Source organism: Silurus aristotelis (genome assembly GCF_946808225.1).
Source record: "Silurus aristotelis genome assembly, chromosome: 20".
NCBI lineage: Eukaryota > Metazoa > Chordata > Actinopteri > Siluriformes > Siluridae > Silurus > Silurus aristotelis.
This window is the reverse complement of record NC_139593.1, coordinates 13,366,050-13,393,444: the sequence shown is the minus strand read 5'-3', so window position 1 is coordinate 13,393,444 and position 27,395 is coordinate 13,366,050. Positions and strand designations below refer to the sequence as shown.

Here is a 27,395-nt window from a genome sequence, read left to right as displayed (position 1 = left end):
TTTGCAATTGCCTTTATTGAACCCTCAAATGAATTTTAATTGTACTAGCTTTTCATGGGCTTCAGATATCAATATGTGTCATGATGAAAATACACTCACAGACTATTTTATCTGGAACACCAGTACACCTCATTGATGACATTATCCAGTCAGATGTTCATAGGCCACAGTCCAATGCATAGAATTATTTAGTGACAGGTCAAGAACATCCAGTAATGGCCACATCAAACATCAGACTGGACAAAATTCAATCTTAGTGACTGACCATGGTATGGATATTTGTGTTAGATGAGCTTGTATGGGTGTTTCAGATGCTGAGGTCACTGAGCCAGAATGGCAAGACTGGTTAAGAGTATCAAGAATCTCTACAGTATATCAAATAAACAAACTAGCACAACACATAACATAACATAACATAACATAACATAACATAACATATAACATAACATAGAATAACATAACATAACATAACATAACTGAGGTGAGCAAAAAAGCATTTAAAAAAGCACACCATGTTGAACATTGAGTCAAATGGGCTACAATGGCAAAAAAAAACAAAAAAAAAAACAAGTTTCACTCCTGTGGGAATTTGGATCTACAACGATAAAACACAAGGCACATTTTTTGCTTTGGTTAATAATACAAATTTATTGAGATATTTTTTGTACATGCCTCGGGTGAGGGGCATTTCTTTAGAACAAGGTTAGAAGAGAGAGCAGAGAAGGCCAGGTGACATACAAGCTAAAGAGAGAAAAGTTTATACACAGGTAGGGAAGAAGAGTTAAGAGGCTAGATTGTTGTATATAGAACCTTATGCAAATCACAACCATACTTCACAGAAACTAAGTTTGCATCCGAACATATTTATTCTTGTTTGAAAATTTTTTGCAGATATATAAATTCGCTTCCTAATTTTCGAGTGGTCAGAATTGAAAGAACTTTCTAACTACTGCCCTTTCATTCTATTTTAATCTATTTCTCACCATTATACTACATTAGAATCATCTCAACAATTAGAGCCCCTGCTGAGCCATGTGCATGACCCCACATCCACGTGTCTAAGAGGAAGGGGCAGGATTGGGTTTGCCATCGTGGGTGATGGGAATGGTGCGATCTCCATGGCCATAATCTGATCCACCTGTTTTTGGGCCACAGATGGTAAGCAGGCCATCACTTGAAAGTATACAGGTGATGGCTGACTGATCAACATTGGAGGGTAGACTGTATCGGCGGCGGAACTCTCGTGAGATGTAGCCATGGTCGTCCTGTGGAAAAGGGTGGAGAAGAAAGGAGAAGAACGGCAGATAAGCAAGGGGATGAATAAATAGCAGAGACTGCAAACCCGAACACATTGTGTTTGTAGGTTTTTTATTTACTTATATAGGCTATATAAATGTATATATAATTATATAGGTTATATAGCTACAGTATTGTTTTATTATAACATAATACTAACTGAGGACAATTTAATATATGAAGCACAGTCCCTCACAATTTCTGATGACTAATAAAATGATGCCAATTATTATAATTGCTAGACAAACAGCATGAACAAATATGCACATACATATGCTGAGCCAAATCTATGTTAATGTGTTGTATAGCTTGTAAAACATTATCCACGAGGCTTCACCAACTCCCACAGTGACATTCACCTATGACGCAGAGACTACGTCAATCTTGTGAAAACATTCCAAGCTGTTTCTTTTATTATTGTTCACTCCTTAAAACGTACATGAAATGTGGATGGGGTGATTATAGAGGGTAAAAAGAATGAAAAAATTAAATGAAGCAGAAAAGCAAACAGACCGAAGTGCGGGAACAGAAAACATAGGAAGACATTTTTTTGTATGTTTTTAAATTCTAGATTTCTGCACAGAACCAACTATTTATCTATCTTGGAACTAAGTTATTACAAAAGGTTTATTCAGGAATGAGTCTCATGACTACAAATGATTGCTGTCAATAAAGAGTTAACGTAAATTAATTTTAACGGCATTCATTTTATTAACGTGTGATATATGCAGCACGCATTTCTATTGGAACATTTTTTTTTTATTAAAAATATAAATAAATAAAAAATAATAAATATAAAAGAGCTGAGATTAAAACCTTATTTATTTATGACATCCTTTCTGTACTCAGATTTTTATTTTTAATCCACCAAAAAATAATTGTAATCACTAAACTAATTAAACTGATAACCCAGCCATTAGGGGGGCACAAGCCAGTGTACTCTTAGTGCCGGTCCCAAGCCCGGGTAAATGGGGAGGGTTGCGTTAGGAAGGGCATCCAGCGTAAAACATGTGCCAAATCAAATATGCGGATCACAAATGAGAATTTCATACCGGATCGGTCGAGGCCCGGGTTAACAACGACTGCCACAGGTATCGTTAGCCGACAGGGTACCGGTGGAAATTGGGCTACTGTTGGCCGAAGGAGGAGAAGGAGAGGAGGAAGGCGTCTACAGAGACAGCAGGAAAAGGAGCAGTGTAGGAGAGTAGAGGTTCGGGTTGGTACTTTAAATGTTGGTACTATGACGGGTAAAGGGAGAGAGATAGCTGATATGATGGAGAGGAGAAAGGTAGATGTGTTGTGTGTTCAGGAGACCAAGTGGAAAGGGAGTAAGGCCAGGAACATTGGAGGTGGGTTTAAACTGTTTTATCATGGTGTGGATGGGAAGAGAAATGCTGTAGGGGTGATTCTGAAGGAAGCGTACAGTAAGAGTGTAGTGGAGGTGAAGAGAGTTTCTGATAGGGTGATGATCGTGAAGGTGGAAGTTGAAGGGATGATGATAAATGTCATCAGTGCCTATGCTCCACAAGTTGGCTGTGAGATGGAGGAGAAAGAAAGATTCTGGAGTGAATTAGATGAAGTGGTAGATGGTGTACCTAGGAAAGAACGATTGGTGATTGGGGCAGACTTAAATGGGCATGTAGGTGAAGGGAACAGAGGTGATGAGGAGGTGATGGGTAGGTATGGTTTTAAGGAGAGGAATGTGGAAGGGCAGATGGTGGTAGATTTTGCTAAAAGGATGGAAATGGCAGTGGTGAACACGTATTTTAAGAAGAAGGAGGATCATAGGGTGACGTATAAGAGTGGAGGAAGGTGCACACAGGTGGATTATCTTCTGTGTAGGAGATGCAACCTGAAGGAGATTGGAGACTGTAAGGTGTTGGCGGGGGACAGTGTAGCTAGACAGCATCGGATGGTGGTCTGTAGGATGGTTTTGGAGGCGAAGAAGAAGAGGAGGAAAGTAAGGTTTGAAAGAAGAATAAGATGGTGGAAACTGAAGGAGGAAGAGTGTAGTGTGAGGTTCAGGGAAGAGGTCAGACAGGGGCTCGGTGGTGGTGAAGAGGTGCCGGATGATTGGGCAACTACTGCAGTAGTGATGAGGGAGGTAGCTAGAAAAGTACTTGGTGTGACATCTGGAAATAGAAAGCAAGACAAGGAGACGTGGTGGTGGAATGAGGAAGTGCAGGAGAGCATTAGGGGAAAGAGGTTGGCAAAACAGAAGTGGGATCGACAGAGTGATGAGAAAAGTAGGCAGGAGTACAAGGAGATGCGGCAGCAGGTTAAAAGGGATGTGGCGAAAGCCAAGGAAAAGGCATATGAGGAACTGTATAAGAGGTTGGACACTAAGGAAGGAGAAAAGGATTTATACCGATTGGCCAAGCAGAGGGACCGAGCTGGGAAGGATGTACTGCAAGTTAGAGCAATAAAGGATGGAGAGGGAAATGTGTTGACTAGTGAGGAGAGTGTGTTGAGAAGATGGAGGGAGTATTTTGAGCAGCTGATGAATGAGGAAAATCAGAAAGAGAGAAGGTTGGAGGATGTGGAGTTGGTGAAGCAGGATGTAGATAGGATTAGTAAGGAGGAAGTGAGAGCAGCGATTAAGAGGATGAAGAATGGAAAGTCGGTTGGACCAGATGACATACCGGTAGAAGCGTGGAGATGTTTAGGAGAGATGGCAGTGGAGTTTTTAACCAGATTGTTTAACAGGATTCTGGAAGGGAAGAGGATGCCTGAGGAATGGAGAAGGAGTGTGCTGGTACCGATCTTTAAGCATAAGGGAGATGTGCAGACCTGCAGTAACTACAGGGGAATTAAGTTGATCAGTCACACCATGAAGTTATGGGAAAGAGTAGTGGAAGCCAGGTTGAGAGAAGAGGTGACCATCTGTGAGCAACAGTATGGTTTCATGCCGAGGAAGAGCACCACAGATGCCTTATTTGCTTCAAGGATGTTGATGGAGAAGTATAGAGAAGGACAGAAGGAGCTGCATTGTGTATTTGTGGATTTAGAGAAAGCGTACGACAGGGTGCCGAGAGAGGAGTTGTGGTATTGTATGAGGAAGTCAGGTGTGTCAGAGAAGTATGTGAGGGTGGTGCAGGACATGTATGAGGACAGTGTGACGGCAGTAAAGTGTGCAGTAGGTACGACAGACTGGTTCAGGGTGAAGGTTGGACTGCATCAAGGATCGGCCCTGAGCCCTTTCCTGTTTGCAGTGGTGATGGACAGGTTGACGGACGAAGTCAGACAGGAGTCTCCCTGGACTATGATGCTTGCAGATGATATTGTGATTTGTGGTGAGAGTAGAGAGCAGGTTGAGAAGAGCCTGGAGAGGTGGAGATATGCGCTGGAGAGAAGGGGAATGAAAGTCAGTAGGAGTAAGACAGAGTACATGTGTGTGAATGAGAGGGAGGGCAGTGGAGTGATGCGGTTGCAGGGAGAAGAGGTGGAGAAGGTGGAGGAGTTCAGGTACCTGGGGTCAACAGTGCAAAGTAATGGAGAGTGTGTTAGGGAAGTAAAGAAAAGAGTGCAGGCAGGGTGGAGTGGGTGGAGAAGAGTGACAGGAGTGATTTGTGATAGAAGAGTATCTGCAAGAATGAAAGGGAAAGTTTATAGGACTGTGGTGAGACCTGCGATGTTGTATGGATGAGAGACAGTGGCATTGAGTAAAAGACAGGAGGTGGAGCTGGAGGTTGCAGAGCTGAAGATGTTGAGGTTTTCGTTGGGAGTGACGAGGATGGACAAGATTAGAAATGAGTTTATTAGAGGGACAGCACATGTAGGATGTTTTGGTGACAAGGTGAGGGAGGCGAGATTGAGATGGTTTGGACATGTGCAGAGAAGGGACATGAATTATATTGGTAGAAAAATGCTGAAGATGGAGCCGCCAGGTAGGAGGAAAAGAGGAAGGCCAAGGAGGAGGTTCATGGATGTGGTGAGGGAAGACATGCAGGTAGTTGGTGTAAAAGAGGCAGATATAGAGGACAGGGTGGTATGGAGACGGATGATCCGCTGTGGCGACCCCTAATGGGAGCAGCCGAAAGAAGAAGAAGAAGAAGAAACTGATTAAACTGATATACTGATGCGCCAAGTCTCAATTCAAGCACCAAAATGACGCACACATCCGGCAATTAAAACCATCCGTGTGGAAACATAGCAAAAGTTCCATTTGGTGCCCTTATGATTTAAGTGATTTAAAACACCATATTTACATTTTAAACATTTACAAGAATATTTAGTTTTTATGTTGAGTATGCGTTTACTAATAATAAACATACATTGCATAAAGTATCCATATTTTTCAGCCCATGTTGATTAGAGTATTAAAAACTTGAAACGTATTGATTTAATTTACATTTAGAACATACATTTTATATTTTTATAGTTATAGTTATAGTTATATATTTAACATCTGGTAAGACTGTGGCATCCGTTCCAAAAAAAAGGTATTTATGCCACAGAATTGGGACTCATTGCATTTTTCATATTACCCACTTAGCCCTAAGTATAAGTCTTTTTATTTATACATGCAAATCATTTCAGAACTGTTAATAAAAATAAAGATATTGTGCAGAAAGAACCTGTGGGTCATTTTAACAGTGGTCAAATGCAGGTCCATGTGGGTGACACACTAAACCATGTCACCTCAATTTCCAATCCAGCTATGCTTTTAAATCACTTCCATGAAAGGTCCATTATTATTTCATTCATGCTGACGTAATGAATCATATCTAACTAACAATGATTGAACTAATCCATTAATTATAAAGCCACTATAGACCAATACAATGAGAATCTATATTACACCAAATAGATTGTTTGGCATATACTGTATATTAATGAGTTTATTAATTGGGTTTTCTCTACACAACTGAAGGACCCTTCACAAAATATTGTTGCATTTACATTTACAGTTGCGGCATTTATCAGACGCCCTTATCCAGAGCGACGTACAAAAGTGCTTTAAATCTCTAGTAATGAATAAATCTACACTGAAAAACGACTAGGTAATCATTGGGACAAACAATTTGTTGTTCTAGAAAAAAACATTTGTTCAAATAAAACGAGACTGTATACTGTTTACTAACATAGGCACTCACCTGTTTCTCCCCATGCTTGCCCTGAATCTCCACGTTGTCATCTGACACTTTTACATTGAGCTCCTCAGGGGAGAAGTGCTTAACATCCAGATAAACCATGAACCTGTCCCTGTCAGACCTCACCTGGAAAAGAAAGAAGAGATGCCATATATTAAAATGATCAAGTTTATGTCTCATGCAGATTTATAATAAACTATAAACACTGTGGTCTGAGTTAAAACAGCCTTTGAGATCACCTAAAAAATGAGCCTGATAGTCTTAGGCTAATTATTCTTCCTTTTGGATAAATCATTCCTTCAGGCCAATGTGCATGTTCTCTTACATAACAACAAAGCAACCCATAATGCAACAATAGCAGCTTCAGAAGGTTGCACTAATTCACACATTAATAGCTTATCGTTCAACCTAATATACATGGAGGCCCAATGCTTAGGATAACTTAAAGTTTTTCCTGCTCCCACTCTTGAACTAGCCCTTCATAATTTAGGTGTTGTGCATGTTGTGAGCAGTGAAAGTCTTTATGACTGAAATAATCCCTGAAATATCTATGAAACCACTATTTTCAAGCCACAGTCAATCCACTATCCCCTTACCTCAGAGATTCCAGAATTGGAGGAGTCCAAAAAGCTGCGGAAGAGAGAGTGGCGGTAGTAAGGGCTGATGGTGGATGACATGAAAGGGAAGAGGTCATGATCAAATAGACCTTCTGCAAAGAGCTGGTCAAAAAGGCGAGAGGGGCTGTTCAGGGCACGTCTGAACCATGGGTACTGAATTGCAATATCCATAATTACTCAGCTTGATGTTGCTTGGTCAAGCTTGGTCCAATTTTGTGTCTTTGTGTTCGAAAAGACCCTCGAAAAGAGCCTGCTTAGAAAGAATAAGTGTTGTAAAGGGAGTTAAATGGAGTCTGTGCAAGGATCCAAGCGCAGACAGGGGTTGTCAAAGGGTGTGTGCTACCCTGAATAGCCACAGTCTGTCTTTATATACAGAATGAGCCAGAAAAGAGGGCTTACAATTGGAGCCATGTGGAATGGCATGAGCTCATAGAGAGAGTGGTAGTGTCAGCATAATGTACTGATGACAATCTGGCCCTAGTTGCCAAAACAAACTTGAGCAGAGGGATGGAAGTAAAATGGCTGGAGAAATTTGGAATAGGTTATAGGTTATGGTTTTACAAATTAAATATCTTGCATCAGTTTCTATATTAATTTGTAGGCACGTGCTTCCTGGAGTTTACTAAATCTGCACACGTGTGAGTTTTCTTCAGTTTTCTCCATTCTCTTACCACCTTGAGAAAGCATGGCAGTAGATAGACTGACTATAGTACATTTACCATCAAAGAAGGATAAGTGTGTGTGGTATATACTATATATATATAGATAGATAGATAGATAGATAGATAGATAGATAGATAGATAGATAGATAGATAGATAGATAGATAGATAGATAGATAGATAGATAGATATAGATATATAGATATATAGATATATAGATATAGAATGCCATGAGTTGTCAAGCTGTCATTAAAGCTAAATGCAAGTACTTTGGACAATCTAAGAATATTCAGGTTTGTTTAACACTTTTTTGTTTACTACATAATTCCATGTACTGTATGTTTTCATAGTTTGGATGTCTTCAGTATTAATGTACGATGTTGAAAATAATAAAAATCAAGTATAGACCTTCCTAAACTTTTGCCCGGATCCCAGATTTGATGGCAGCCTTTAGGTAATCATTGGGACAGTTGCCTCACCCATGTAAAGGCTTAACCAAAATGCACCAGTGAGGTCTTTTTTTTTTTTTTATCAAACAAAGCCCATGGCTCCAACAAACATCAGCCAGATTGACTGGTTGGGTGTTTTTCATCAGGGCATTCAGAGGCTGGATATACAGTGAGGAAAATAAGTATTTGAACACCCTGCTATTTTGCAAGTTCTACCACTTAGAAATCATGGAGGGGTCTGAAATTGTCATCGTAGGTGCATGTCCACTGTGAGAGACATAATCTAAAAAAAAAAATCCAGAAATCACAATGTATTATTTTTTAACTATTTATTTGTATGATACAGCTGCAAATAAGTATTTGAACACCTGAGAAAGTCAATGTTAATATTTGGTACAGTAGCCTTTGTTTGCAATTACAGAGGTCAAACGTTTCCTGTAGTTTTTCACCAGGTTTGCACACACTGCAGGAGGGATTTTGGCCCACTCCTCCACACAGATCTTCTCTAGATCAGTCAGGTTTCTGGCCTGTTGCTGAGAAACACAGAGTTTGAGCTTCCTCCAAAGATTCTCTATTGGGTTTAGGTCTGGAGACTGGCTAGGCCACGCCAGAACTTTGATATGCTTCTTACAGAGCCACTCCTTGGTTATCCTGGCTGTGTGCTTCGGATCATTGTTATGTTGGAAGACCCAGCCTCGACCCATCTTCAATGCTCTAACTGAGGGAAGGCGGTTGTTCCCCCAAAATCTCCCAATACATGGCCCCGGTCATCCTCTCCTTAATACAGTGCAGTCGCCCTGTCCCATGTGCAGAAAAACACCCCCAAAACATGATGCTACCACCCCCATGCTTCACAGTAGGGATGGTGTTCTTGGGATGGTACTCATCATTCTTCTTCCTCCAAACACGTTTAGTGGAATTATGACCCAAAAGTTCTATTTTGGTCTCATCTGACCACATGACTTTCTCCCATGACTCCTCTGGATCATCCAAATGGTCATCGGCAAACTTAAGACATGCCTGGACATGTGCTGGTTTAAGCAGGGGAACCTTCCGTGCCATGCATGATTTCAAACCATGACGTCCTAGTGTATTACCAACAGTAACCTTGGAAACGGTGGTCCCAGCTCTTTTCAGGTCATTGACCAGCTCCTCCCGTGTAGTTTTGGGCTGATTCTCACCTTCCTTAGGATCATTGAGACCCCACGAGGTGATATCTTGCATGGAGCCCCAGTCCGAGGGAGATTGACAGCCATGTTTAACTTCTTCCATTTTCTAATGATTGCTCCAGCAGTGGACCTTTTTTCACCAAGCTGCTTGGCAATTTCCCCGTAGCCCTTTCCAGCCTTGTGGAGGTGTACAATTTTGTCTCTAGTGTCTTTGGACAGCTCTTTGGTCTTGGCCATGTTAGTAGTTGGATTCTTACTGATTGTATGGGGTGGACAGGTGTCTTTATGCAGCTAACGACCTCAAACAGGTGCATCTAATTTAGGATAATAAATGTAGTGGAGGTGGACATTTTAAAGGCAGACTAACAGGTCTTTGAGGGTCAGAATTCTAGCTGATAGACAGGTGTTCAAATACTTATTTGCAGCTGTATCATACAAATAAATAGTTTAAAAATCATATATTGTGATTTCTGGAATTTCTTTTTTAGATTATGTCTCTCACAGTAGACATGCACCTACAATGACAATTTCAGACCCCTACATGATTTCTAAGTGGGAGAACTTGCAAAATAGCAGGGTGTTCAAATACTTATTTTCCTCACTGTAATTAGCCTTTAAACCCTGGACACATTTTCATCTTGCTCAGCAGCTTTTGATTGCTCATAGATTTTTTTCACCTCAATGGGTTGAACAGTGAGCAGAAGGCAACTGTACCCTGTTGCTAATAAAAAGTCTGCATCCATAGACCCTATGCTTGATCATCCAAAAGGATTACGACTAGTCTCTATGGTAATCATTTTTTAAAAACCTGGGGCTTAAAAACACAGAACTTTGAAATTAATAACAGAATTAGCAAACGCTAAAGAAATTCAATATTCAAACATGAAACCTTGCAAGTTAAATAAAATTAGATTTTCATTTAAAAGATGAAACGCTAATAAATCTAACTATTTAAAATAATTAAATAAATCCACTTAGAAACCAAACCCTCAGAAATAAAAATAATTGTAAACTTGGTTTACTCTGTGTGTGAAATCTTTCCACGCACAGTAGTTTTTCCAATTCCTAGTACTGACTATGCTCAAGTGCACTTAAGTGTGAATGAGCGTGTGAAAAGTGTGTGCATGGTGCTCTCTAATGGAAAGACATGGCATCCTGGGAGTATTGCCACCTCACACCCACAGTTCCTGTTACAGACTCCAGATCCACCACAACCCTGATTGGGATAAAAAACATTTACTGAAAATGACTCGCTCTTTTATTAGCACATAAAATGTACTTACAGTTATCTCTATTGAAATATGCTGCAGGATCAATCAAATAATTGGACTCTGGACAGCAAAAAACAATTTAAACAATATAAAAACATTACTAAAACATAAGTGGTAATCAGTTTAAAAAAAATTCTTAACAAAAAACATTTATCTGGAAAATGACATTTATTCAGATGGGAAAAAATAAGATTTCGCATGATAACACTTATCCAAGTTTTTATATTCTCTTTTACAGCATTGTAAACAGCAACATTTGATAAAATTCATGACAATAAAATGCAACATAACACACAAGTGAAAGACAATCTTTCAAAACAAAAAAGGATTTAGGACAATGTATTCAAATTATTTTACCTAAATGTCCTACTTGGAGATTTTATTTTATATGTGAGCAAATAATTTGCAATTTAGTCTGCCTTTGCTCATTTTCTCAGTTCTTTTATATCTTTTGGACAGATCAAAACCATCAAATTACAAAAGAAGCAAAATCTACAACTGTTTGAACATCAACAATTTTTCACTAATGCCCCAGAACTTTGAGATGACGCTCAGTTCTCACTGCATTCTGATATGGATCGCTCACGTTTCTCACGAGCCGTAACAAAGTTAAGCAGGTCAATGGCTGTCACAACTCCAAATACCATGTGCTTCATTACTGTGGACCCGTCTGTTAAATCTGAAAGAAAAGGCCATAATTTTTTTTAAGAGATAAGGAAACATGGACTTTGTATATTTAAATAAACACATTACCCAAAAAGACAGGCAAAAATAGGAGCGTAGCATGATCATCAAAGCCCCAAGTCAAGTCAAGTCAAGTTTATTTCTATAGCACTTTTCACAAAAGACATTGTCTCAAAGCAGCTTTACAGAAATCAACAGTTAAGGTGAATGCTGTGCATTTTCCTTGAGAGGAACCAGACTCCAGAGGGGAACCCATCCTCATTTGGGTGAAATCAAGAGTTTGATCATAAATCTTTCAACAATACAGAACGCTGGAGAGTGAGAACTAACACTAACACTATCCATACATCAGTAATTAAACAAATATTCATCTTTATAAAGCCCTCATTCACTCTAATTTAAAATGTTGCTATTTTACAAAATATCTTATGTGCCTATTTTGTTTTAGTTCCCAGAATTGTGAGTTAGTTTCAGGTCTTGGATTTGTTGTTAGGCTTGACTTATAGCAGAAATACTCTCTGCTGAATGACGGTGTTGATAATTATATTTAAACTTCAACGTCCCTTTTACTCTAAAAAGCATCAATTAAATGTAGTCACCTCAAACTTAATTAACTTTGGAGTCTTTCATTATTCAGGTCATCCTACTCAACCAAGAGCTACATTACTAGCAACTGCTGATCAAAATTAGTGTCTGAATGTGACGGTGCACTTGCTCAACTAAGACATTAATGTGTATTTTGAAATGTGCATTGTACCACTGTTTATTTGTTCAGAAGTCAAAAACAATGCACAAGTTTCCATCTAGTTTGTTTTAATCAGGTCATGGATTTTGATTCAATTTATGAGGTGTTGGCTTTATGTACCACAGCCAGCAAAAGACTTATTTTGACTTTGATTTTACAATTGGAATCTATACATTCTGGTGTGGGTTTAACTGACAATACAAAATTCTAGATGGTTAGGTATTTTAGATTGAAAACATTTTTCTAAAGCACATTATGTGATCATTCAGTCATATCAGAACATGTTACATGTAGGGATTACAAATGCCAAATATTAGGCAGATAAAATGACCGTGCTCATTTGGTTTGAATGGTACACTATATTGCCAAAGGTTTTGGGTCACCTGGTCATCAAAATGGTATATGATTTTAGAGCATTGCATTCCACATTTAGTCCCAATTTGCTCTTATAATTCCCTTCACTCTTCTGGAAAGCTGATGTATATATGTGTTCCCTCAGCCACAAGGGTGTTACAAAAGGCAGTTACTGAAATAGGTGAGGAGGCCTGGAATGCAGGCAGCATTCCAATACATCCCAAAGGTGTTCAGTAAAGATGAGATCAGAGCTCTATAGAAGACCACTCAAGATCTTCCTCTCCAATGCATGTAAACCATATCTGCATGAAGCCAACTTTGTGCACAGGGGCATTGCCATGCTGGAACAGGTTTGGGTTTCCAAGTTCAAGTAAATGCATAATTTTATTATAGCGCCTCTAAAGACGCCTCCAGCTTTGTGGTAACAGTTTGGAAAAGAACCACATGCATCAGGAAAAGTCAGGTGACCCAATACTTTTGGCAATATAGTGTATATCCAGAGCTGACACATTAATTTTATACATGGCCAAAAACTGGCACTAGTGTCAAACAAATTGGTGTCACAATGGCTTAGACAGTCCAGGTAGGCCCTGATTTGTCATGAAGCTGGCACAGCTGGCATTCAGTCGGCACTGGCATACGGCATGTGAACCGAACATGGCCCCTTTATGGTGGAGATGGAACAGTCTTTAAGACAACAAATAAGATATGGGCCAGTTGTTAAGTGTATTATTTTACACAGATGTAAAATGTAGAACTGTAGGCCACATATGAGTGTCAAGTCTCATCACACAGTTAAGAAGTAATTTCAGATAAAGTGATCATATTTTTAAAACACACAGCGGTTTCTCCTATTCCGGTTTGCTCAACAAGGTTTAATCAAACTAATAATTTTCAGTATGAATAATAGTAATTTAATTATAAACCCCTTAATAAATCAATAATAAACTTCAGATTTTTTCTAAACCTTTTCATCCATATGACAAGGCCAATTTTTACACATTTCTTATCTTTGTAAATGTACAATTATGGCAAATAAAAAAATAATTAAATAAATTTACCAATCAGGTCGAATCTAGAAAAACAATGGTTCATGGGTTTGCAGTTTTAACCTCACTGTAGTGTCACACACTTTTTTCTTTTTGTTCTATTTTTAAAGATATTTTGTTGTGTAATTTAGTGTGTAATCTTGTGATTTAGCTTGTTGGCTTGGTTAATGGTTTAAAAAATTTAACTAAGATTTTAAAAAAATGTATCTAATGAGAAAACTACTATTGGAACCAGTACTGTTGCAGAAGTGGGCGAACACTAATGCACTCTTGAGGTTGCACTTCACAAACCGTCATGAACTTTTCAACTCTAAAGCAAAGTGACCAAACCACATTTTTTTTATATACATTTAGTTTGACATTGCTTTTTTGGATTGTAGAGTGAGTATGAGTAAACATCGTCAGAATGTTACATGTATGTTTCAGCAGCTGTGTGGCATAACCACTTGACGTCTGCAGCCACAGAAAAGGAAATCAAAGTATTTTTCATCTGGGTCAAGGGTGTGTATAAAGTGGCTAGATTAAAGGTTTTGTTGAGGGTGACATATGAAACCCATTTGTTAGTTCCTACATAGGAGCAGAATCAGGCCAGATATAGTTATAAATTTGGCTGAGATATGGTTATGCCACGGGCCATATGTGGCCTGAGTTCTAGCAACCAGAAATGGTTCAGTCATGAACCGTAGTTCATTGCTGTATTGGGGCAAGTGAAAGTCGGATGTGTGGCCCATCTCTGGGCCAAACCAATTTTGCTATGTGGGAGTGGGTGACAATAAATTTTCCAACAGTATGTTTTGCAAGACACAAGCAGTACACTATTTTAACTCTTGAATGTCCCAATATGGGGAATGTTTTTCTTTTTTTATACCGAGTATGGGGTAGAAATGAGAGGCCATAATGTTTTTAAATACTGAGCACTTACACTGAATCTGCTCGTGCACCACCAGGGCAAAGTGATCAGTCTCCAGGATGCGAGAAAGTTTTCCAAGGTTATCGGTTAGACAAATCTGGGAACAGGAGACTTCATGTTAGTAATTCAGCTATTTGCCTAGCATAACACTGGCCAGTACAAGGCTAATAAAGAAATTATAATAAACCTGTTTGAACTGTTTGTAGATCACTTTGCTGACAGGATCAGATGGTTTGATCTTGCCAGCCAGCAGAGAGGCCAACATGTTCCCCAGCGTGACCATACCAAGAATAACCCTAATACACCAGAGAGGAAAAACGGGTCAGTCATTTTTAAAAGTAATTTATATTTAGTGACTCGGTAGTAGTTTAAATAGTGTGCGTGATATCTATATCTATATATTACACACACACCACCGTTTATGGCACCCCAAAAAATGCTATTTTAGGTATACAGTACTGTATTAACAGTTTTCTTAATTTAATATTAATGAATGTCATTATTGCAACATAAAATTTTTTCCCTATAAGTTTTTTGGTCTATCGTGCAATCAGCGAGAAACTGGGAAAATCAGCGAATCTAATGACTGGCAAATGCAATTCCGTGCTAAACTGGGGGCATGAGATTCAAACCGCGGTAAAGCACGGGATTACTGTAATTTTATACATTAAAAAAATGAAGTTAAAAGGCAAAATTACAACTTTTAAAGCAATACACATTTATTTATGACATCCTTTTATTACTAGACCAGAAAATAATTTTTAATCACTAAACATTTGTTTTACTTATGCATCAAGTCTCAAATCACCAAAATCTGCCATGATGTACACATCCGGCAATTAAAACGTCCGTGTGAAAACATAGGAAAAGTTTTGTTTGGTGTCCCGATGATTTACGTAAATGTAAAGCACCATAATTACTTTAAAACATTTAAAAGTATATTTGGTCTTCATGATCTATATTGAGTATTGTTTTACTACTAATAAATGTAAATTTGCATACATACATACACACATTATACAGTGTATATATATATAAATGCTCATGCTGATTAGAGTATTAAAAACTTGAACAGTAATAATTTACTTAATTACTTAAGATTTGAAAAACGTCATTTAAACAGTAATTTGTTTTATCACACACACACACACACACATACACACACACACACACACATACACATATCTGTATGTCATATTGTTTGAATGACATGTTAAGTAATTACCATTTAAATTCAGTGTTCAACATAACATTCTGCACCCCTGGCATTAATGTGTATATGTGTGCGAGTAAGACACCCACCCAGCCTCATCTACAACTGGTGCTTGGTCAAATGCCTTTTCTTTCAAAACCTTGATGGTTTTTTGACAGCTGACTGTGGGCAACACAGTGAGAGGAGCTGAAAGGTTTAAACTCTGTAATCTGAGATTCCACCACCTGAGAGATGGAGAGAAAGCAAGAGAGAGAGAGAAATCCTTGTTTGAAGTGCTTTTTGTTTAATAGCTTCATCTGCAATTTTCTAAAGTTACTTAATGCACATAACATCAATACAATAACTGATATCAATTATGTGTAACACTATAAAGCATGCAGTGCTTACCAGGGCTTCCTAACCATGAAGTCTTCTGCAGTGAGGAATCCCTTTTGAAACATCCAGTTGTCACTTAGGAACTTGGACCTAAATGAAAAAAAAAAAGATTATTTTAAAACAACAAGGTACACATGCACAAAACAGCAAAAGTAACCACGCAAAATAAAAATAACTAAAGCAAAAGTAACTATGGCAACTCATCAATAAGATCTTTTTATATTTACAAACCACCATCAAATTCAAACCAAATAAGTCCTCCAGAATATAATACTTCTTGGAAACAGTGTAGTTATATGTCATCCTAGAGTTATTTATACAAATAGATATGTTAAAATAAATAAATATTTTTCGATTGGGGAATTTTTTTGATGGTTTTACCTAAGAAGGTAGAACTTTAATCGTGATTGGGTTAATCCTTTCTATATGCAAAAAAATAATAATAATAATAATCCCACCAGATTATTATTTGAGAAAGATTAAGGATAAAAGGGACAAAAGACATGAACCACACATAAAAGGTTTTGGTGCTTATTGTCTAAATTTCCTGAAAGAAAAAAAAAAATTATATACACACACACACACACACACACACACACGTATACATACATATTTATATAATTGCAAAAATAGTAAAAAAAAAAAAAAAAAAAGTGATCCGCATTTTTGCTTTTATATATTTTTTTTCTCCATGTCTTTTGTCCCTTTATCGTTAATCTTTCTCAAATAATAATCCTGAATCATCCCCCATTTTCTCTGAGACAACCTAGAATTTCTCTACTTACATGTAGTTGCGAATAGAGTCAGGAAGAATGACCACACAGCGCTGCCCTTCTTTCAGTTCTTTGGCCACCTTCACTGCTGCTGCCATGGCTGTGCCTGAACTGCCACCTAAAGACATAGGTATGAATAACTGAATAACGGGAAAGATTGAGGCTCAGTTGATTTTCACTGTGTGTTATTTATCTGGGGAAAAAATAAATAAAAAAAGGAATCAAGAGTCTACTTTTTCAGGGAAACAATTCAGTGTGTACTGTACCGCAAAGCAGGCCCTCGTCTCTTATGAGCATACGAGCCATTGCAAATGACTCCTCATCATTGGATTTGTACCAGCTGTCCACCACCTTTCGAAAAAACACACACAGGCACAGGGTTAAAAATTGCTATTCAGTAATCTTCACTTGAATCCTATAGAATTACTGTAATTTCCGGACTATAAAGCGCACCCATATATAAGCCTCACTGAATTTGACAAATATTTTTATTTTTAACATAAATAAGCCGCAGGTGTCTACACTAATGCTTTAACAAAAGACACGTTACACACAGTGTAACGGGTGAAATATGTTGCGCTTCCTTTAGGAGCATAGCGGTATTTTGGGAATAGCCGGCCACTGCATGTTTCCAGTATTACTGCGTGTGTTCAAGACTGAGGATTATGTCCTTACTATTTTCTGATGCTCATTTCTAAGTTTCTTTGACACTGTTGCCAAGAAAAATAAAAAAAAGCACGAGTTTTGGAAACCTGTCTGTGCTTATATGATTTCTGTAGCAACTGGAGTTAGCGAGCTCTCCCTTCACCCAGACTCAACGCGTTACAACGGCTTGTATCTAAACAGTAGCCTACCAAGAAAGTCATTGTTCACTGTCTTCCTCCTTCCTTTTACAACTATTTCTCTCGGGAGTTTATCTTTTGGCATCGTCGTGCGTTTAAAAAAAAACTTTTTTTCTGCCGATGCCGTGCAGCTCAGAACACAGTTGAGGTGCTTTTTTTTTATATTTGGAAATTTCACTGGTCTAATGTTATGTCGCTCAGTTTTTGGCTTAAAGTTTGTGAAACCGGGAAAAACCCAGGAAAAATTCATAAATTAGCCGCTTCGTTGTTTAAGCAGCGGGGTTCAAAACGTGGGAAAAAAGTAGCTGCTTATGGTCCGAAAAATACGGTAGTAATAATTAAACCTGCGATTTTCAATGAAACAGAACTTAATGCAGAGCATATAAAAGACACTCCAGTAGAAATCAAATACTAACTCAAAATAGGTGACTACAATAAGTCAACAAATGACCAAACAAAAGAACAATATAAAAACACAAGTACATATTATTCTGCATGTTTGAAGGATCTGGTCTTTAACTGCCAGAGAAATTAATAAAATAACATTATATATTTTTCAAAATCATAAGGACATATTTGACAAGAAACCAACCAGGTTTGAACCCACAGTCTAGCAAAGGGATTAAATAACATATGGGATGTTCAACAAAAACATCCTGTACTTAAGTAAAAGCAGGAGGTTTTTCTTGTTTGGGTCACAATGAGGACCCTTAATCCAAACAAACTTTCATGAGAAACAAAAAGGTTATGGTTTTACAATGTGAAATCATTTTACATACAAAATGTATTCATGTGTATTTACTCCACTACATATTTCACACTAAAATGCACTAAACCAAAAGGTTCCCAAAATCTAAATATTGTGATAGAGTACAGATATCAAAGATACCCTATTTTCTGGACTATAAGCCGCTACTTTTTTCCCACGTTTTGAACCCCGGTTTCACAAGCTTCAAGCCAAAAAACTGAGCGACATAACATTAGACCAATGAAATTTCCAAACGAAAAAAAACGCACCTCACCTGTGTTCTAAGCTGCAGGGCATTGGGAGGAAAATTTTTATTTTTTTTTAAACGCACGACGATGACAAAAGATAAACTCTCGAGAGAAATAGTTGTGGAAGGAAGGAGGAAGACAGTGAACAATGATTTTCTTGGTAGGCTACTGTTTAGATACAAGCCGTTGTAAGCGAGTCTGGGTGAAGGGAGAGCTCGCTAACTCCAGTTGCAAATGAAATCATATAAGCACAGACAGGTTTCCAAAACTCGTCCTTTTTTATTTTTCTTGGCAACAGCGTTACGGGTTATGGGAAACTTAAAAATGAGCATCAGAAAATAATAAGGACATATTCCTCGGTCTTACACACATGCAGTAATACCTGCGGCGGCAGGCTATACCCAAAATCTCGCTCTGCTCTTAAATGAGCCACAACATATTTCACCCATTACACCGTGTAACAGACACTGTCTTTCAATAAAGCCTGTGTAAAGCTCTTTAGTTTCAGTGTAGACAGGTGCGGCTTATTTATGTTCAAAATAAAAATCTTTGTCGAATTCGGTGGGTGCGGCTTATATTTGTGTGCGCTTTATAGTCTGGAAATTATTGTACTTGAAAACTTGATTTGGAGCAATTGAAGAACCGTTAATATTTCTAAAAAAAATTATTTATTTAGAAATGTATTTCTTTATTTGTTAAAACTATATCCATACTTCCCACCATGTTTTGCAAAGTCACCATACCATTTGGGATCGTTATCTAGAAGAGCTATTTTTAAAAGTGGGTGTGTGTTTACATATGGGTGTGTTTGTGTGTGTTTATGCAAGCATTTACTCACAGATCTGTCAAGCACAGTAGGAATGAAGTCGTATCCAATGCCCTCCACCTCGTACTGTGTCTTATCACTCTGGTTTAGCTCCTCTGGTTCAGCCAGAATGGATCCTTCTGGGTCCACACCAATAATCTGACAAAACAGAGCCTTTCTTGTCTTTATCCATTTAAAAAAAAAATCCAGTCACTTTTTTTATTTATTGTTAGACTACTTTGGTTGAAAGGCTGTATTCCTTAGTTTTTATAGCTACAGAATATGAATTTTGCTTTTTATTAGTGGAAATGCCCATGTATGCAAACTTATAGTCAGCATGACAAGATGGTATGATGCAACCTGATGGGTGTTTTAACGTTTGGAGAAATTTCATGTTATCAGTTACAGCAGTAAGGTCACCAACCTCTCACCACAATAGCCTTTTTTTCCCTCCAACACAGCTTACTAAGAAACCTTTAACTAGTTAATTGAAAAAAAAAAAATACACAATCTGGGGCCCTCAAACTAAATGTGTTAAAATTCACCTTAATGTTGGGGCATTTCTCCTTCAGCTTGCGGGCTACACCAGTAATGGTGCCTCCAGTGCCAGCTCCTGCTACGAGCATATCCACTTTTCCTATGTAAAGAAAGAGATCGTCGATGTACATTTTACACAACGTATTCGCCATTTAAGTTAATAACACTGTAAACAGTTGGAAAAAAATATATTTCTTTAACAAATAAAAACGCAATGGCTTGGTTTTGGAAGTTGACACCAACCGTCACACTGCTTTAAGATTTCCTCAGCAGTGGTGTCGTAGTGAGCCAGGGGGTTGCTGGGATTGCGGTACTGGTCCAGGATGTGGGAATTTGGGATTTCGTTCTTTAGGCGCCAAGCCACACCCACATGGGACTCTGGTGAATCAAAACGGGCGCTGGTGGGTGTGCGGACTATCTCCGCACCCAGAGCTCTCAACACGTCCACCTAAACACAAAATGTTTAGTTTCTAATCTACTGTCTGTTAATACACTGCAAATCAACCCTTGCACTTCTGTAGATGGTCATACCTTTTCCATACTCATTTTCTCAGGCATGACGATGATGCAGCGGTAGCCCTTCACAGCAGCAGCTAGAGCAAGGCCAATACCTGTCAGAGACATGGGGTACACAAGTCAAACTACCAAAATAATAAATAATAACTGCATTATCCGATTTCAGCACTAATCACACACTCATGCACATGCACAGATTACCAGTATTTCCAGAAGTAGGCTCTATAATTGTATCTCCAGGATTTAGGATGCCTGCTCTCTCTGCATCCTCGACCATCCGCAGACTGATCCGGTCTTTAACACTGCCACCAGCATTAAAGAACTCGCATTTTGCCACTACATGAACACAGAAGCACACAGTCTAAAACTGCTGAACTAATTGAATATGGCAATGTGCCAATTTACAAAGAAAGTAGTCTTGACTTCCTACTCACACAGCTCACACTTGAGTCCGTAGGTTTTGTTGATTTTGTTAATGCGTACCATCGGTGTGTCCCCAATTTTACCAAGGATGTCGGGTAAAATGCTCGGAACTATTGTCCTTTGAATGGTAAAATAAACAAATAAATAAATATGTAATTCAGTGAGAGCATACTATGGCTCTCACTAAATGTATTAGTTACTTGAGAACAAGAAGTAATACTTTACTTGTGTGGGGCCAAACAAAAACTATAATATACTGCATATACTATTGCAGGCTGAGAAATAGTTTTCAAACTGAATGTCTGGCAGGTTAAAACATGCGGAAGCTCAAGTTATTTCATTAGCTGAATCACAAAGGAAAAACATTAGCAGCTTGCTCTTTCTGGTGCAACAGGCTTGACAAACATCATAAATGGAAATGGTAAAAGGAAAACTAAAAGAACTTTAGAGGCATGACCTGCAATTTCTAAAACTAGTTTTTAAAAAGTGTAATATCACAAAATGTTCAATAAACACATGGTTCTCTCATTTCAGGTCTGCATTGAAGTTTTCCTAGACGAGACAAGAAAATACTTGTTTTAAATGAGCAGTACATTGCATTATACAGTATTTTATCTATACATCTTGTACACACATCCATGTGCGGGTTCTGGTAGTTGTTTTCTGTGGAAATGCTGTTCCTGCTGCTTTCCATTAATCTAAAAATTATTAGTGGTAGTATATAGTGCATTGTGAAATGAAGAAAGTTTACATAGAATATTGTGCTTCCATTATCAGCCTGCATTTTCTGGTACCATATTATCTTTGCTAATTTTTCGTTTACAACATTTAGGAATGATTGGTACTTGGTGCATGAACTGTTCCCAAACAAAGCAATCATAATTAATTTATTAACACAAATCAAATTTACCAGAGAATATTTTTTTATAGCATTTACATCTAGAACCTTTGCAGTGCAAATCCCATCAAAGTTATCCAACCACTTTCTTACAAACCGAAAACCTTCCGCTACTGAACTGAGGTGATCTGAATAATGCTTACCCAAGTGTATGTGTGTGTGGGGAATCAGTGGGAGCTGCTCCCAGGCTCCATGTGCACTTGCTAGGAAGGTCAGGACGGATCCATTTCTCGATATCAATCTCGGTGTTTTCGTTCCCCTTTTTCTGGAAGGGTCCATCATTAACGCTGGTGTTGCTGTTGGTCATTTTGCCAGCAAAGGGGCAGACCGGTTTGGAAAGATCATTCTCTTTAGTGGAAGGCACTGAAGGCATAATTCCCTGCAAAAGATAAAAAGAACAGTTCTTTTAAACCAACTGAATGAAACATGCTACAAATAAATAAAAACTTTATGTACAAATGTAGTTTGGAGACAGTCTTTTATTACTAATTACATTAATCCCTCTGGCCTAAGATATAAAACTGCCAGGAGGCTTGGGGGAAAAAAGGGAGGGAAAACTCAACCCCTTGCTATACTGTATAACAGCTTTACTAAGAATACCAGGAAAATTACATCACATCTTTTACCCAATTTTAATTCACAGTATGTTTATTTATGCATCCAGGTTTATCTTTAAAATGTGTAATTTTTCTCTCTTTTCCATGAATATTGTTGTGTATAATATCCCCAGACCAGATAATCAATAAAATCTAATTGAATACTGAAACTGTTATTTTTCAGATAACCATATGTCCTAGCACAAATTCACAGACCTAGAAATGATCAGTGACTGCTGAAACGAGTTAATCCTTGTTCAGCCTGGGTCAGATATAATGGATGGAAACTGACTGAATGGAAATCATCTGAATTAAGCACACTGTTACAGCTGTGCAAACTAAATACGCTGCGCTCAGGTCTGAGAAAACACTTCACACTTGACTACCTTGACCTGAACTGACAAGGCAAGGTCAGCACATCTGTGTCTACCTAAACAATTACTTTCAAAAGTAAAATCGAGCACTTAGGGATAAATTAAAGCATCAATGATAATACTGTGCACAGTTGATATCATCGTATAAAGTTCATTTCTGAAATCCTTTATTGGATTGTTAACGCAGTGCAACAATGCATGCAACCATATGGAAGTGAACCATAAGTAACAGCCCATGAGAAACACACAGCAGCTGTTTATACAGCTTTGAAAAAAACACATTACACTGCTTAGCATGCCTCGTCTCCTTAGATATAACACACACCAATGCTCATTTTAAGACCGAGTAGGACAATAAGAACGCAGCTCTGCCCTAAAGTATGAAAATTTATATCTGGACAAGTATAATTATTTAGGTTTGTGGCATGGCAGCGTTATTACAAAGTTTTAACTCAGTTTAACTGCCACATGTGCATACTACACTGTTTTCAGTAACTTAGAATTCATTGTTTCCTCTATACATCTTTTCTGCTATTTGCTTCAACATGCAGCATTAAATGTTCCTGAAAATTATCTTTTATTTACGAGTTAAAACAAAAACTGATATTAATATAACTAATGTTATAATGGACCCGACACAAATATAAAACGTTTTTACAAAATCAGTAAGTTCCCCTGCGACTTCGGCATGGGAACCAATTGCTAATTCCTCACAGGAAAAAAGAAAATATCACGTTGTAAATCATAAATGCATTAAATTTCCTTTAAGGCACAGCTAGTGCTATTTTTGCCTACCATTACTAAGTAATCATCTTGAGCACTTCTTGGTATCTGCAACTCAATACTGCACAGGAACAGACATTGAAAAGGGAATGAAATTAAAGACACAACCTTCCTATAGCTAATGAAATGAGAGGCATTTATGTTCATGGATAGTGTAATATGGCATAAAATCCTTACCTAACGCAGTGTCTTTAAAAAAACCCCCAGAGGACTTTAAAAGTTCAAAATGTAGATTTACCACTGCGTCACGACTGACCTTGCCAGCGACCCAAAGCAAATACACAGACTGTTGGATGCCCCAGCTGTGATAAGTACAAGCCAAGATTCTGAAGTTCTACAACACATCTAGTTTAACTGCATACATTACAAATAAAGGGAATTAACCAATTTGTTGTAATTGCTAATTATGTCTTTTATCACAAGATCTCTACTGAAATACATGAAAATTTTAATTACATTTTATACTGTATTAGTTTATCGTTTTTAGTTTAATTAGTTTATAGGACTACAGTCTTAACGACACCCAATAACAGGTTGAATTTTAGCCTCAGTCAGTAGGGACAAGTAGATATTTGTTTTATTCCAATGGATCAGACACGATCTGCTTTTGAACTTGTGCAGACGTCTAAACAGGAGCAGAAATGAAATTCATTAATTATTTTGAACTTGAATTTTGCTTACAGGTGACGGAAAGGTAGTTAGCAGTTAGTTTTACACGAGGAGGTGTGCTAGTGTTATTTGTAATAGATTACGTATACTTTATATACATATTAAATATATACGTACGCATATATTTAATTGTTAATAATTAAATTCATAGACAAATAGATGCATTCATTGGGGTTAAAAGGAACAAACTGGTGAGAGCAGTGCTGAATGTGTGTGAGAAAAGGCCTCCTTGAGTGGATCTTGCAAACTGCGTCATATTTTAGCTAAATATTTCCTTAACCTGCTTGTTCCCAATCAAAGATCTCCACTTCGATTCAGTTTGTAGTTAAAACATAATTTGTCTAAATTATGTGCTCCCAAGAGCCAATATGTAATGACAAGGTGTGTGTGTGAGTTCCAGTCAATGTCCTTTAACCACGTTGACCCATAGCTCCAGTCTTGCCCATTAATCAACCAGTATGCATCTCTTACAATAGTAAAGCAGTGCTTTAGAGTGTTTTCAGACCATGATTCTGCTCCACCTAGATTATGTGGTCACTCAAACAGGCTTGTAACAGGGTGTAAATATTTACCAGAACAAACCATGCCAGCTTTTGGTGAAATAAGACTTTGGAGCATCAATTGTTGTTTATTTTGAGTTAAACATTCAACACCAGTATATGTCTCTCAATTATTTCCTAATCTCCTTCAGAGTGGATGTTCAAAATACTAGTTACAATTTAAAATATTCGGCAAATCAATCAATCAATCATTCGAAGCAAATGGCAGACCTACACCCAAAAACAAACACCACTACAGACAGCTTGTTTCATTTAGTTTTTTCACACAGTACACAATCCACCATGATATTAACATACTGCAGGAGTAACACTTCCCACTTGAGCTAAACAGGGAGGGCTTTAGGACCCGGGAATCAAGGAAAATTCGCCATGTGCGTTTCAGGAAACAACGAGAATGTTGAAATCGGTGAATACTAAATTTAACTAATTAAGCAATTTAACTAATTCATGCTAATAAAATAACTTCCCGAAATATACCGAGAGCAGCTCAGTGACTGCATACACGTGCAGTAAATGTCCTTCCAATGCCATCATGAGATGATGAAACTCTGGAGTCACCACAGCGTGATTTTTCATCAGGCTCTTACTAATAGGTCTCACCAACATACCAGATGTATAAATAAAACGCACACTGCCATACTGTATATCAATATAAAACTGTATATAATACTACTAAAAAAGCATTAGAGTATGAAGCATTGTTCAATAGTGTATGCAATCAGATATCAGCCATAAAAACCATTAGTAATTATATACATAATATAAAATATAATTTTCCTAAATGAATAGCATATAAAAAAAGCTGGTTTACCTTTACAGACGGATATCAGCGATATTGATCAACAAAAAGACACACTGACTCTGATCTCAACAGAATGAACAGACTACACAGGAGTATTCACATTTAAAGAGAAGGGGGCTGGACGATGACGTCACGCTGCAGCAGGAAACCAATTTCCCTATTTGTTATGGCTATCTTATTAATTTGACCTCAAAACTACTTGTAATAAATGACCGTTTTTACCACCTATTTAAAATCGTATTCAGATCCCGAATTTGCGAAGCATTTTGACCGCTTTTTTAGCGACAATCTAGCCGCGCTCTCATTGGTCTAAAGAAAGGCGTGTATAAATTACAATGAGGCCACGCCCACATGATGAAATCAGTCGTGGAGCTATAGCTCAACATAGAGCCACATTCAGTACACAGGGTATTAACCAACAGTGTGTGAAAGATGTATTTGTAAGCTTTTTAATATTAGATTGATGTTTTAGGAACTTCCCTACCACATACTGTACCCTATATGGCCAAAAGTTTGTGGACACATGCCCATCAGTTCCATATACCTTAATCCTTCTGCAAACTGCTGCCATGAACACGATTGAGTTGAATGTCTTTAAATATTTTTGGAGCATTACAACTCCCCCTCTTCGGAATTAAGAGAATCGAACTTGTTCCAGCATGTCTGTGTGGACAAAGTGACCTCAATGAAGACGTCTTTTGCTGGATTGGAAATGCAAAAACTTGATTGTCCTGGATAGAGCGCTGATCTCAACCCCACTAAACACCTTTGAAATTAACTGGGATGCTGATTCCACCGTGCACTCGGCCCCACTGTAGTAAAAAAAAAAAGCCTTTCCAGATGAGTGGACGTTATTATAACAACAATGATGGACAAAATCTAAAACAAGGGATGTTTCAGATACACGTTACATTCAGGTGTTCTTAAAACATTTTGCTATAAAGTGTAGACATTTATTTAATGTAGCACATCTATATACAACATTCCCTCCACAATCATTTATAGAAACACCAGTTTGCTGTTAATCGTTAATCATTTTCAGACCACAGTGTTGCTACTGGCAGGATATATTTATTGGGAGACAGTTCTCATTTTAGCAATGGAGCAACATTATTTAATTTGCAAAGCTCAACAAAACTAAGTAACTTTCATGTTAAAAATTGGGATTGTGTTTCATAAAGGTATGCCATTACACTTCAGCCAATCTTGGGATAATAAAACAAAGTTTGTGTTTATATATAGCATACAGAGATCTGGCATATTATGACATTGTAACATTAGGACCGGTTTAGTGAATAACACTGATATCATGGCACCTGTTAATGGGTGAAATATATTAGGCAGCAAGTAAGAACATTTTGTCCTCAAAGTTGATGTGAAAATTTGTGATGGCTAGACGACTGGGTCAGAGCATCTCCAAAACTGCAGCTCGTGTGGTGTTGGATTGTGGCGTGAACGAACAGTGGTGAACCAGCAACAGGGTCATGGGTGGCCACGGTTCATTGATGCCCATGGGAAGCGAAAGCTGGCCCATGTGGTCCGATCTAACAGACGAGCTACAGTAGCTCAAATTGCTAAAGAAGTTAATGCTGTTAATGCTTGACGGGTCAGGACTGTTTTGGCAGCAAAAGGGTGCCCAACACAATATTAAGCAGGTGGTCAAAATCTTATGCCGGATTGGTGTATTTTTAGTGCAATTTATCATATATCTAATTATTTCCCACCCAAATGTGTACTAAATCAAATCTGTTTCTCCTTGTTGTATCCACACCACAAAAGGTCTCTTCTGTAGTTACTAAACCAAGCAAGTGAAAGAACAATCCTTAATCCCAACATATAAAACCCATTTAAAGTTTTGACTGACAAACAGTTTTAATTTCCAGGTCAAAAGACGGAAGCTGCAAGTTGTAACACGTTATCTGTACATTCACATAC

At 37.9% G+C, this 27,395-nt stretch overlaps 2 protein-coding genes across 2 annotated transcripts; both read right to left on the bottom strand.

Moving 5' to 3' along the window:
* On the bottom strand, positions 1–7,353 carry cryaa (crystallin, alpha A). Its single transcript, XM_083522510.1, has 3 exons — positions 6,986–7,353; positions 6,393–6,515; positions 1–1,265 (listed from the first exon to the last, which is right to left on the bottom strand). The coding sequence occupies exons 1-3, from the start codon at positions 7,175–7,177 to the stop codon at positions 1,059–1,061; spliced, it is 522 nt and encodes a 173-aa protein (XP_083378636.1). The 5' UTR covers positions 7,178–7,353; the 3' UTR covers positions 1–1,058.
* A 3,352-nt stretch (positions 7,354–10,705) lies between these two features.
* On the bottom strand, positions 10,706–25,787 carry LOC310715722 (cystathionine beta-synthase-like). Its single transcript, XM_083522383.1, has 15 exons — positions 25,470–25,787; positions 21,820–22,055; positions 20,790–20,896; positions 20,557–20,691; positions 20,371–20,450; positions 20,083–20,287; positions 19,848–19,939; positions 19,336–19,461; positions 16,926–17,010; positions 16,672–16,777; positions 15,899–15,976; positions 15,601–15,735; positions 14,486–14,594; positions 14,311–14,395; positions 10,706–11,235 (listed from the first exon to the last, which is right to left on the bottom strand). Exons 2-15 carry the CDS (start codon positions 22,047–22,049, stop codon positions 11,108–11,110), a joined length of 1,701 nt encoding a protein of 566 aa, XP_083378509.1. The 5' UTR covers positions 22,050–22,055; positions 25,470–25,787; the 3' UTR covers positions 10,706–11,107.
* Between the last annotated feature and the right edge of the window lie 1,608 nt (positions 25,788–27,395).

Bases quoted from the DNA above. Each gene is read 5' to 3' on its own strand.
- LOC310715722 (XM_083522383.1), bottom strand. From the start codon at position 22,049: ATGCCTTCAGTGCCTTCCACTAAAGAGAATGATCTTTCCAAACCGGTC. The intron at 19,940-20,082 runs GTTGGTGTCAAC...TTCTTTACATAG, and splicing joins AATCTTAAAGCAGTGTGACG to GAAAAGTGGATATGCTCGTA. The intron at 19,462-19,847 runs GTGAATTTTAAC...CTGTTTTGTCAG, and splicing joins AGAAATGCCCCAACATTAAG to ATTATTGGTGTGGACCCAGA.
- cryaa (XM_083522510.1), bottom strand. From the start codon at position 7,177: ATGGATATTGCAATTCAGTACCCATGGTTCAGACGTGCCCTGAACAGC. The intron at 6,516-6,985 runs GTAAGGGGATAG...TTTCTTTTCCAG, and splicing joins CCAATTCTGGAATCTCTGAG to GTGAGGTCTGACAGGGACAG. The intron at 1,266-6,392 runs GTGAGTGCCTAT...CCTTTTCCACAG, and splicing joins GCAAGCATGGGGAGAAACAG to GACGACCATGGCTACATCTC.